The sequence below is a fragment of the Miscanthus floridulus genome, chromosome 6, assembly GCF_019320115.1.
Source record: "Miscanthus floridulus cultivar M001 chromosome 6, ASM1932011v1, whole genome shotgun sequence".
NCBI classification, from domain to species: Eukaryota; Viridiplantae; Streptophyta; class Magnoliopsida; order Poales; family Poaceae; genus Miscanthus; species Miscanthus floridulus.
This window is the reverse complement of record NC_089585.1, coordinates 69,467,801-69,480,591: the sequence shown is the minus strand read 5'-3', so window position 1 is coordinate 69,480,591 and position 12,791 is coordinate 69,467,801. Positions and strand designations below refer to the sequence as shown.

The 12,791-nt window shown below is 53.9% G+C and overlaps 1 protein-coding gene and 1 pseudogene across 8 annotated transcripts; one reads left to right on the top strand and one right to left on the bottom strand.

The window, feature by feature from the left end:
* LOC136460664 (protein NRT1/ PTR FAMILY 6.2-like) overlaps nt 1-2,092 on the top strand; it is a 36,852-nt pseudogene extending 34,760 nt beyond the window's left edge.
* Nucleotides 2,093-2,274: 182 nt separating this feature from the next.
* On the bottom strand, nt 2,275-12,552 carry LOC136456103 (DUF724 domain-containing protein 6-like). Of its 8 annotated transcripts, XM_066455876.1 has the most exons (11): nt 12,221-12,552; nt 11,568-12,124; nt 10,272-10,697; nt 9,918-10,102; nt 9,710-9,845; nt 9,235-9,444; nt 9,054-9,120; nt 8,853-8,980; nt 8,514-8,654; nt 3,298-3,373; nt 2,275-3,222 (listed from the first exon to the last, which is right to left on the bottom strand). In XM_066455876.1, exons 2-11 carry the CDS (start codon nt 12,069-12,071, stop codon nt 2,426-2,428), a joined length of 2,670 nt encoding a protein of 889 aa, XP_066311973.1. In that variant the 5' UTR covers nt 12,072-12,124; nt 12,221-12,552; the 3' UTR covers nt 2,275-2,425. The 8 variants fall into 8 exon arrangements, with proteins under 8 accessions (XP_066311973.1, XP_066311969.1, XP_066311971.1 ...); XM_066455872.1 differs by having other exon boundaries at nt 9,710-10,102; XM_066455874.1 differs by having other exon boundaries at nt 2,275-3,219; nt 9,710-10,102.
* Nucleotides 12,553-12,791: the final 239 nt, after the last annotated feature.

Sequence of the window (12,791 nt, the reverse complement as noted above, 5' to 3'; positions counted from 1 at the left end):
CGGTGAAGCTAAATGTACTATCATATAGTCTGTTGATAAAAGTGGTAACTGATTATCTGTCGCTAAAGAGTAGCAGCAGGCTGACAGTCGCTATAAATATTCAGGGCAGCCGACTGTCTGTCGCTAAAAGTACTGTATGACGCTAAAGATATTTAGCGACAGGACTTACAACGTCTACGGAAGTCTGTCGTTATAACTTCATGGGCACTTCCTTCCTCCTCTGCCTCCTTGGTGGATTCCTTGCCGACTCCTTCCTCGGACGATACCTCACCATCGCCATCTTCGCGCTCGTCCAAGCCATCGTAAGCACTCATGTATGCATGCAACGCAAACTTGATTGCTGCTCTGGCATGGCACGATAGATGATCCATGCACATGCGCACACATGACAGGGCACGGCACGGGACTGTTGGCAGTGTCCACGGAGGTAAGACAGCTGCGGCTGCCGCCGTGTGGACCCGGCGCGGCTGGGCCTTGCGAGCAGGCCACGGGGCTCCTGGGCGTCCTGTACGTGTGCCTCTACCTCATCGCGCTCCGCACCGGTGGGCTCAAGTCCAGCGTCTCGGGCTTCGGCACCGACCAGTTCGACGAGCGCGACGCACGCGAGCGCGCCGCCATGGGCCTCTTCTTCATCAGCGTCGGCACGCTCCTCGCTGTCACCGTCCTCGTCTACGTCCAGGACAACGTCGGCCGGAGCTGGGCCTATGGCATCTGCGCCGGCGCCATGCTCGGCGCCATCACCGTCTTCCTGTCTGGCACCAGGCGGTACCGCTACAAACGCGGCTCTGGGAGCCCCATCGTGCACATCCTCCGGGTCCTCGTCGCTGCCGCACGGAAGCGGAACATCGTCAAGCAGCCGCTCACCGCCTCCGCGCTCTACGAGGACCGCCCCGAGCACGCGCCTAGTTCCCGTTCCTGGACAGGGCGGCAGTGATGGCCGGCGACAGCGACAACGAGGTGGGCCACGACGGGCGGCCGACGCCCAACCCGTGGAAACTGTGCTCCGCGTCCGGCGTGGAGGAGGTTCAGATGGTGGAGCGGCTGATGCCGGTGTGGGCGACGACCATCCTGTTCTGGACCATCTATGCACAGATGATCACCTTCTCCGTGGAGCAGGCGACGACCATGGACCGGCGCATGGGCGGGCGGGTTCAAAATCCCAGCCGCCTCGCTCACCGTCTTCTTCGTCGGCGCTATCATGCTCACCCTCGCCTTCTACGACCACGTCTTCGTCCCGCTCTGCCGAAGCCTCGTGACCGGCCGGCAGGGGTTCACGAACCTGGAGAAGATCGGCATCGGCCTGGTCCTCTCCATCATCGGCATGGCCGACGCAGCAATCTGCGAGAAGCAGCGCCTCGCCGTCGCTGCCACGAGTGGCGGCACAGGGCATGGGTCGCTGCCCATCAGCGTCTTCATGCTGACGCCGCAGTTCCTGGTGGTGGGCGCCGGCGAGGCATTCATCTACACGGGGCAGCTGGACTTCTTCATCACGCGGTCGCCCAAGAGCATGAAGACCATGAGCACGGGCCTCTTCCTCACCACGCTCTCGCTCGGCTTCTTCCTCAGCAGCGCGCTCGTCTCGCTCGTCAAGAGCTGCACGCAGTGGCTCGGTGACACAATCAACCACAGCCGCCTCGACTACTTCTACTGGCTGCTGGCCGTGCTCAGCGTCGTGAACCTCGTCGCCTACCTCGTCTGCGCCACGTGGGCAACGGCACCGGCCAGCAGCCAGGCGGAGCAGCTGCAGTCCGCGATGGCCACCGACGAGAAATGCTAGCAAGATCAGATACCGATCGACCTCTGTTGCACTCTCAAGGCCACACATATACTACTTACGCCTACCAATTTAGAAGATTTTATAGTTTTGAGTGGTGCAGTTTTGATGTGATCTTCCTACATGTTAAAATCAAGTTCACCTCAGGTTCAAAAAAAAAAAAAAACACCAAGTTCACCTCTGTTTATTGAAAAAATAAGAAAACCCTTCAAATTCAAGAGGTCTTAGACATAGGCACATAGCTGGCCGTAGCATGATGTTTAGGTCGCTTCTTGTTTCCTGGCTAGTCACTCATGAAAAACGATGTCCTAATGGGCTTGTACGAGTCTTCTTCGTCTCCTATCTTATTATTATATCATGTTCGAGAAAAAAAAAATTAATAACAGGTCTTCTAATTGCTGAAAATATCACTTAGGATGTTCAACTTCACAAATTGCAACATTGCCTATGAGCTACAAATCAAGAGAGCAACAAGCATTACGACTCAAAATACACATATCTGAAGATCATAAGTGGGGCAGACTGCATACTCAAAATAGACATAACTGAGAAGATCATTTTCTCTCAGATCCATGAAGAAAGCAGACATATTATACATAAACATATCAATTGTAGACGAGAAGGTTTACCTCCCATAATAGCTGAGCAAGGTTACTGTAGCAAAGGTGCAGCATCTGATTGCCACGGTGCAGTAGCAATGCTACAAAAATCGGCTTCAGCATACTTGAGTGACTCCTCAACTTGACACAAATCGACTTGGAGCTTTGAAATAGATGAGCAATTTTCTGTTTTTTGCATGCCAAGTGAAGCTTTCATCTCTTGGTATTTCTTCTCTTCCATCCCCATGACGCACATGTCAAGCACCTTGAGTCGCTGCTCACATCCACAGTTTATTGCTTCTATCTCAAATATCTCCTTCTCTAATCTTACTTTCCTGCTCTTGAGATTAATCTGGCAAGTCCTTGTACAGAGCAGGTTATGGAGGCGGACCTTCAGGGGGCCAGCTTCAAACCCGTTCTCTTCCTCCATATCCAATAGGATGCTCATCTTCTCTTCATAAAGTCGTGGTTCATCCTGAATTCGCATGTTCTTGATGCTTTCGGCCATGTCTGCAAAAGAGACCATAAGTCCTATGGCTCTTCCTCCACGAAGTTCTGGAGGACAATTCCACGCCTTACGGAAGTGTGGATTCTGTGGTAGCTTCTCAAAGACCTCCATTTTGTTTTTAGGCATCAGCAGCAAGGAAGTTGTAGAGAACACCGGAGAAAGATTGCTGCTGTTAGGCACTGCCAGTGGCATGAATGCTGATGTATCCACCATCAGACCAGGATGAAGCAATGAAGATGGTCCTGATGATTTCTCGGAAACAGGTTCTAGAGGTTGACCCCAAGGTTGTTGTGATGATGCATTGCATTTAGTATATGATACAATTGCAATATCCTTGGCTGCTGGAAACAGTTGGTCCTGTCAGTCAGCGTATCAATGCACTAAAAAAACTACCATTCTGATTTTGCAAGACTTACAGTTCCTACAGGTTTCCAGGTGAAAACCTTCTGCTGACACAAGAGACATACCCATTCTTTGGTTTTTTATCTCCACCTGCCGATAGAATCATCAACAGATGCAGAGTGATTGAAAAATTACATGGAATTCAATAAACTAGAATAAAACCAAAAGGGTTATATGCAAATGGCAATTAGCTGATTGTAGCAGAGAGGAGTACTGTCAAGCGCCTCAACGCCCAACGTCGCCGGGCCGCGACTACGCAACTCGTAGTCGCGCTCCAGGCCTTCACCGTGAGGAGACCTCACCGGCGGCTTGAGAGAGGGTTTGGGAGAGAGAAGCAACTTTAAGGTAAATGATCTTTCTTAATTCTCTCCAAGTCTGTTACACCGCATATATGGCCAATGGCCCAACTAACTCTCCTATAATTAAGGCATGCAAAAGGAAACTAGATCTTATCTTTCTAAACTTAGCCACTGACGGTGGCACCTGCCTTGGCTGCGCGCTCCGCAGCCCTCCTATTGTCACGACGGCGCCTATAGGTGCGCCCGTACATGACATCTCTCCCCCCCTCGACGGTCAGCTCGTCCTCGAGCTGAAACTGGGGAAATTTGTCGCTGAAGTCGGCAACATCCTCCCAGGTCGCACCAGCAGTGGACTGCCCTTTCCAGCGGATGAGGACCTGCCGAACACCCTTTTCCAGCCGGTACCGAACAGCCTGCTCCGGTTCTGGAGTCACCGCACCATGATGAATAAGTGGGAGGGGAGGTGGCGTAGCCGGTGGTGCGCCGACGAACTTCTTGAGAAGGCCGACGTGGAAGACATCGTGCAGCTTGGCGCGCGGGGGCAGCGCTAGGCGAACAGCCACCTGGTTGATGCACTCGGTGACTTGGTAAGGCCCGACGAAGCGCGGCTTCAGCTTGCCCTTGGGCGCCTGGGGAAGAGAGGAAGCTGCCCGTTGGCGAAGGCGCAGCAGCACCCAGTCACCCACGGCATAGGAGACCGGTCGATGCAGGCGGTCGTAGAACTTCTTCTGGACAGCCTGGGCTTGTTCCAGGCGATATCGGACATCCGCTAGGAGCTCCTCGCGTGCAGCCATTGTCTTGGCCACCGCCGCCACCCGGGTCTCTCCAGGCTCATAAGAGCGGATGGAGGGGGGGTCTCTACCGTAGACCACCTTGAATGGAGTGTCCTTGAGCGACGATTGATACGCTGTGTTGTAGACGTACTCCGCCCATGGCAGCCATTGCAGCCACTGCCGTGGCCGATCCCCCGTGAGACAACGGAGGTACATGACGATGACTTTGTTGGCTGCCTCCGTTTGGCCATCGGACTGCGGGTGGAAGGCGGACGTCATGTGCAACTTGGGCCCGGTGAGTCGCATCAGCTCCCGCCAGAACGTCGAGGTGAATACGGGGTCCCGGTCCGACACCATGGACTGAGGGATCCCGTGGAGGCGAACGATCTCCCTGAAGAACGCCTGGGCGACGGACTCTGCACTGTAAGGGTGAGCCAGTGGGATAAAATGGCAGTATTTGCTAAACCGGTCGACCACTGTGAGGATCACCGATTTGCCCCCGACGCGAGGCAGCGCCTCGATGAAGTCCAAGCCGACGTCGGACCACACGGCCTGGGGAACGGGCAGGGGCAGCAGCAGGCCCGCCGGGTGTAGGTGTTCAGACTTGTTGCGCTGGCACGTTGCGCAGGCGCGGACGAAGTCCTGGACCACGCGGCGCATGGCGGGGAAGTAGAAGTCCCGGCGGAGGCGATGTAGAGTCCGCTGCACCCCTTCATGTCCGTCGTCGTGCGTAGCAGCCACCACTTCGAGCAGCAGGGGGGAGTCCGGCGGGATGTAGAGTCGGTCAGCATACGCCACCATGCCGTCCAGCAGCGACCACGGCGCGCCCCTAGTGCCGGCTGCTAGTTCATCCCGGAGGGCGACCAGGGCTGGTTCTTGTCGTTGAGCATGACGAAGACGGTCGACGAAGTCGAAGCGAGGCGCGGACAGCGCCAAGACCGAGCCCACCTCGGTTGTGTCGCGCCGGGACAGCGCGTCGGCGACGGTGTTCGTGGCACCCGGCTTGTATTCCACCGAGAAGTCGAAGCCGAGAAGCTTGCCCACCCAATGGTGCTGCGGGATCGTCGAGAGGCGCTGGTCGAGGAGGAATTTGAGGCTGTAGTGGTCGGTGCGGACGAGGAACGTGCGGCCCCACAGGTACGGCCGCCAATGGCGCACGGCGTGCACCAGCCCAATGAGCTCCCGCTCGTACGCTGCCAGAGCGCGGTGGCGGGGGGCGATCGGCCTGCTGAAATAAGCGATCGGATGGTGCTCCTGCAGCAAGACCGCCCCGAAGCCATGCGTGGACGCGTCACACTCAACGATGAAACCCTTGGTGAAGTCAGGCAGCGCCAACACCGGGGCCGACGTCACGGCCGCCTTGAGTGCCTGGAAAGCTGCCTGGGCCGCGTCGTTCCAGGAAAAACCCTCCTTCTTTAGCAACGAAGTTAGGGGCGCCGCAATCTTGCCGTAGTCGTGGACGAATTTGCGGTAGTATCCGGCGAGGCCCAAGAAGCCACGCACCGCGCGCGCCGAGCGAGGTGCCGGCCAGTCGTGAATGGCCTGCACCTTGGCCGGGTCCATGGCCACACCTTGGGCGGAGATGATGTGGCCCAGGTATGCCACGGAAGGTGACCCAAAGATGCACTTGGATCGCTTGACGAAGAGGACATGGCGGTGAAGTTCGGCGAGGACGGCTCGGATGTGCCTCAAGTGATCCGCCCACGTCTTGCTGTAAATCAATATATCATCAAAAAAGACAAGGACGAATCGGCGAAGAAATGGACGGAGCACGTCGTTCATGAGCGCCTGGAATGTTGCCGGAGCGTTGCATAACCCGAACGGCATCACCAGGAACTCATAGAAGCCGTCGTGGGTCCGGAACGCCGTCTTGTGTACATCAGCCGGCCGCATCCGGACTTGGTGATAGCCGGAACGGAGGTCCAACTTGGTGAAGAACTGCGCGCCATGCAGCTCATCAAGGAGTTCGTCGACGACGGGGATGGGGAAAGCATCCTTGACGGTGAGGGCATTAAGAGCGCGGTAGTCCACGCAAAAACGCCAAGTCCCGTCCTGCTTCTTGACCAGCAATACCGGCGATGAGAACGCCGAATCGCTGCGGCGTACGATGCCTTGGTCCAGCATGGCGGCGCATTGCCGTTCCAGCTCGTCCTTGTGCGCCGCCGGGTAGCGGTATGGCCGAACCGCCACAGGTGTAGAGCCGGGCTTGAGGACGATGGCGTGAGCCCGTGCTCGCTGCGGTGGCAGCCCCGCCGGCTCGGCAAACACCCCGTCGAAGGAGTGCAGCAGCTCCTCAAGGAGGGCGTTTGGTGTCGTGGTGGCGGCGAGTAGAGGTGGCCGACGGTCGGCGACGTCTGACCAGGAGACCTGTCGGCCTTGGTGCAAGAAGGAGACAGTGCGGGCGACGAAGTCCCACACCACCCGGCCAAGGGTGACCATCCATTGGGTCCCCAAGACGAGGTCATACCCCGCGAGCGGCATGACGAAGAGGTCGATGAAGAACGTCTCTCCCTCGATGAGGACCGGGGCGCGGCGGATGACGCCCGGGCAAGTGACGCGCTCGCCGTTGGCCACGGTGGCCGTGAGGCGCGGGCGCGGCTGGATCGGCAGGCCGGTGCGGCGGGCGGCATCCTCGGCGATGAAATTATGTGTGGAGCCGGTGTCCAGGAGCGCGACGAGGGTGGAGGCGCCCAGGGAGACCCGCACCTGCATGGAGTCACAGATGGGCATACCGGCCACTGCCCTGAGTGAGAAGACAGGGGCACCGTCCTGCTGATCATCCCCCGCTGGTTCCTCGTCGGCGGCCGTGATCTCGACGCCGTTGAGGTAGAAGATGCGGCGGCAGACGCGATTGTGGCCGCGGGAATATGGCTCATTGCAGTTGAAACAGAGGCCGAGACGGCGCCGTTCCGCCTGTTCCTCCGGAGACAGCCGCTTCAAAGGCGGGCCATCCTGTCGCGGCTGAGGCGCGGCCGCTGGTGGTGCAGGAAGGGCGAGCAGCGGCGGCTTAGGCGCCGGCGCTGGCAGCAGGTTGCGAGGGGCTCCCCGGGTGGCTGGTGGGGGTAGCCGCGCTAACTCCATCTGCTCGACCTGACGGGCGAGACTCATGGCCCCGGCGAGCGTCTCCGGATTGTGGATGCGGACAGCATGGCTCAACGGGGGAAGAAGGCCTCCGGTGTAGAGTTGGACGCGCTGGCCCTCCTCGAGCCGACCCGCGCGCGGTAGCAGAGTCTGGAACCTGTTGGAGTATTCCTCCACGGTCCCGGTGCGGCGACACTCCGACAACTCGAACAGGGGCGCCGAGCGGAGAGGTGGACCGAAACGCAGGTTGAGGAGGTCCTTGAATCGTCCCCATGGCGGTGTACCCTCGTCGTCCTGCAACTGGATGTACCACAGCTGCGCGACGTCCTCCAGATTGTAGGAGGCCATCCACACGCGCTCCTCCGGCATGGTGCGCTGTTGGCGAAAATAGGATTCGCATTTGTTGATGAAGAGCATCGGATCGGTCTTGCCATCGAAGCGAGGGAAGTCGAGCTTCTGGAATCGTGGGGGCCGATCCAGATCACGGGGAGGCTCCTCGCGGCCGCCGCCGCCGTTGTCCGACGACGATGCTGACTTGTCCTTCATGGTGGCCATGGCAGCCTTCACGGAAGACAATTCAGTCTGGAACGACTTCATCATCTCCATGAGGTCCTTGATGGAGGGTTCAGCCATGGTGGTGGAGTGGCCGGTGGAAGGAGTGGACGTGGAAGGGGGTGGTGGAGGGCTGGAGCGGGTGGGAGAGGATGTACGTGACGCTGATACCAGGTTGTCAAGCGCCTCAACGCCCAACGTCGCCGGGCCGCGACTACGCAACTCGTAGTCGCGCTCCAGGCCTTCACCGTGAGGAGACCTCACCGGCGGCTTGAGAGAGGGTTTGGGAGAGAGAAGCAACTTTAAGGTAAATGATCTTTCTTAATTCTCTCCAAGTCTGTTACACCGCATATATGGCCAATGGCCCAACTAACTCTCCTATAATTAAGGCATGCAAAAGGAAACTAGATCTTATCTTTCTAAACTTAGCCACTGACGGTGGCACCTGCCTTGGCTGCGCGCTCCGCAGCCCTCCTATTGTCACGACGGCGCCTATAGGTGCGCCCGTACATGACAAGTACTTACTTTGTTATCGTTACAGGCTTCAATACAAACAAGGTCAGCCTTGACACCCTTTTGTCCAGATGAAGGTCGTTCTAATTTTCCGATTAGGAAGGCTGCCGCCTCCTCAGGTGAAATGCCTGTTTTTTTGTTTTCTGTATCTATCTGTACATAGAAACATCAATAGATAATCAGAAAGAGTGAACAATTTCCATCGAGTTCAATAAGCTCAAACAAAATAAAAAGAGGCCACAGGAAAATGGCCTGGCAGCTGTAGGTTCTCTTTCACGCCTCTCCCATTGGTTGGGTGGACAAAATTGGAATGAGATGGTTGTGATATATGACAAAAGAAAGAATATTTACTTTGTTATCGTTAGGGGCTTCAATGCACAAGAGACTGCCTTCAGTATCCCGTAGTCTAGACGAAGATGATTCTAGTTTGCCAATTGGGAAGGCTCCACCATATGATTGGTTGACAGTCTTCTGATTGGCTGATAATATTTGCAACTGATTAGACAGGCTTTACTAGTGTAAATCAGGCTTATGCTTGTAACAAGAACTTACAAATTCTAGGGTTAGTCAAACCAGTACCTGCTCCTTCAATGGAAGTACCAGCCACCCAACTGTTCACCTGCATCGGAATTCAGATATATCGTAATGCTAGACAATCAAGAAGGATATATCATATATGTATATCTCAAAGGGAGGAAAAAGGAGAAAAGAGAAACGCTAGAAGATCTGCTACCTCTGTAATTTTTGGGCACATTTCCTGGTTTTCGCTTTCACTTTGCATTTTGATTGGGTTATAACTAGAATCGTCGCTGATTTCAATAAAACTTCCATGGCTAGAGTCATCACTGATCACAACAACATCACCAAAGTTGTACTTGCTATCAATTTCAATAACATCATCCAGTGAAGAAACAGAAAGGTCCTTTCTCTTACTAGCAAGTGCCTAGATTACGTGACCAGATGAAAACAGCAAGGAATCTGAATCAGTACTGAGGAAGAATCAGTGACCAAAAAGGCGCATGTCTTCATGATAACAGTTGGAAGGTACTGAAGCTAAAAAATGAATGATACAGAAGAAAGCTATCTGAGAAATGCACCAACCTTGTGCTAAAATAACTTCCCACACTTTTGAATGCTGGTGAAGTGAGTAATACTTTCAAATTTTGTTGCTAGAAAGAAGAAAGGATTCAAATCAAGACAGTGTGTACCTTTGGCAAGGAGTGCCTCCCTTTTCCATCACACGGTGTACAGATTAACTTCACTGCATTGGCTTCCAGTATTTGCTCTTCCCCCTTTACAACCCCAAACCCTAAACCCGCCCGTTCTCTCTCTAGTGTCTTCACCCTAGATACATGCTTTTCAGAAGGTATTTCCATATCCATAACATCCTTTAATGATGAGCTGTCTGTATCTTGCCTGAGATTTAAAGAGTGCCTCAAGTGCACCTCTTCCATTTGAGCATTTTCTTTCCTCACCCTTTTGTTAGGGATTGAACTATACTGATCACTGTTTCCACCAGGTGTGGAGAACTCTGGTGAATAGCCAGAATCTGATGAATAGTCAGAATCAGAATCTGAATAATTTCTTTTCCTGGCATATTTCTATTAAACAAAAAGGGGATATTAGTACAGAGAATTGGGATAAATATAACCATCATTTGAAATGATATCGTAAACTTGCAATCATGCGAAGCAATAGAAACAACAACTTAGAAGTAGACTCAAGACGTGGGTAAGATCATGAATACTCAATGATTAACTGGTGAAACACCTTGGTAGAACGTATCCTCCATTCCCGACTGTCCCATTTGGCCTTGGGTCTCAAGGACGCACTTGACACAATCATGTAGTCATTTCCATATGCGTTGCTATGCTCTTTGACCTTTACTCTATATCTTCTAGGTTCACAGCTGCCAACATCTGCAATGACACCTAGTGACCAGATGCCATCATGATATACTTCCACCTCTGCCGAGGGCTTCAATTCATACTCCAACTTCATTTTGTCATAGATGGGTTCTGGCCGAATGAACCTTGTGTGGAGGACCTCAATGGAGCTCTCCCCATTTCCGTAGCTAACAACATAGTTGGTACTGCCGACCATCTTCTTAATAATAGCCGGCCTCCAAACTCTGCCCTGTTTATCACACATCACTTCTATGTGGCTTCCTTCTGCATAATGTGGTATCCCTCGCAGCTGAATTCAAAATAGTGAAAAGAAGCAGTCAATCTGTTTTCAACAAAGCTAGGTTAACCAAAACTGTGAGATAATTTATTTGGCAAACTAAAAATGCCATGGTGCTCTTTAAGCTTCAGTGCAAATGCTCTCTTAGAACATGAACTTGGTGGCTTAGATAACCATACAGTATAAACTAGGCTAAATGGCTACTGGGCAGTTTGAGGAGTAAACATGATCTCCTAGTTACAATCCTTAACTTGCAATGATTTAGTGAATAGGTGTTCAAGTGACTCGGTTGTAAAGATGTATAAATGAAGCCACCTTATTCTCAAATGGATATTTAGTAAACAAATAAACCTATGGTGTCACTAGTCTTTCCATTCCAGGTACTGTTTGGCTTGCACGGTTAAGCATCCCAACGGGCAGATAGTTCGTGATCAATGCATGTAAAACTTTTCTAAGAGGCTATTGGCTACCTGTTTGCATCAGCTAATCAGCATGACATTAAATAAACACACTAAAGCAATGGAGCATGCTTAGGTCTAAGAAATGCAAGAACAAACTCCTGTGCATGCAGTACAGAAACAGGTTTTTTGCAAAATAGTTATGTGCTTTCATTTGATGAAATAGTAGATAAGTTTGATGTGCAATAAAATTAATCCTGAAAACAGAGCAGAGAACATTATGTTTCTTAATAAATATAATAGATCGATGGAAACTTAAAAATCCTAGGTCCCTTTTTGGATAGTGGGGATTTTCACCAAAATTAAGCAGGAATTGAACTATTTCCTGTGAAGCTAGTGCAAAATTGCTGCACGCCTGCACCTGGAGTGCTAAATCAAAAGGAAGTTTCTATGCGATAGAGCAAAGCAGGCGCTATTTGCTCACCACTTCCTGCGCGTCGATCCAGCTTCCGTACACGAACTCCCGCCTGGGCCGCACAAACGAGGCCGAGAGCACCACTACCTCGCGGAACAGCGGGAGCGACACGGCGAACTGTGTCTCCTGGTTCCGCCTCCGCTGGGGCCGGATGTCGGACACGACGCCCGGCCACCATCCGTCGCTGTGGTACGCCTCGACGAGATCGAACAGCTCCAACTCGCGCCCCGGCGGCGGCGGCGGCGGCGGTCTTGGCCGTACATCGGAGGCTGCCACGACCTCCCGCAGCGGGGGGCCGTCGCGGCGGGCGAGGAGTTCGCAGTAAAGTACCTTGTAGCGACCGGAGCCCGGGAGGCGCGCGGTGACGGTGGCCTCGAAGCGCGCGCCGCGGAAGCCCGGTCCGGTGAAGAGGACCTCGACCTCATCCCCCACTGCGTAGCGGCGGCTGCGTGGCCAGCTGCCGGAGCCCGTGCCGGCATCCTTCCCCTCCTCCTCCGCAGGCGATCGAACCATGCTTGCAGCTTCCGGTATGGTGCAACCGCGGAAATTTCGTGGGAGAAGAGGGACTGAAGAAGTGAAACCGCGGATGAGGGTTTTGACAGTGCCGAGTTTGAGTTCGAAATTTGAAATGTGAAAAGGAAGTGAGTGTAGCTGAAGCTCACAAAGCAGGGGCTCCACCTCGACAGTGCTTCGGGAGCGCGTAGGAAAAGCGATGCGGCCTGAGCACGGCGTGGGCGGCAGGCGAATGGCCGGCGGCCGTGCTGGCGGCGACCAAGGCAGGGAACTCCCCCAAAAGCACCTGCCTGGGGAGCGGCAGCACCTGGCACGCCGCTGCCTGAGTGTCCAGGTAACGAGGAGGCGAGGAAGGCGGACGCGCGACCTAGTCCCTCGCAGATAGCGGCACCTCAGGGCCGATCAACGAGGATGGCGGCGGCGGATGAAAAGGACGAGTCGCCGGCGAAGTCGTCGCTCATGGGGAGATGTGTGTGCTCTGGTGGTGGGCTTCGATGGGCTATGAGCCTATGATTAGCCGCGTGGCCTCTGCTAGTTTGAAAGCATAGAGGGTCTAGCCCGTTGGACGCGAACGGACGGTCCGGTGTGCGCGACTGTAGACGTACCCAAAAATAAATGCGTCTCACGCTTCAGGAGTCAAACAAATCTCAATTTAGAGAATAGTATAACATTTGTATCCTGAAATAAAATTACTATAAAAAATTATAATTAATAATCAAT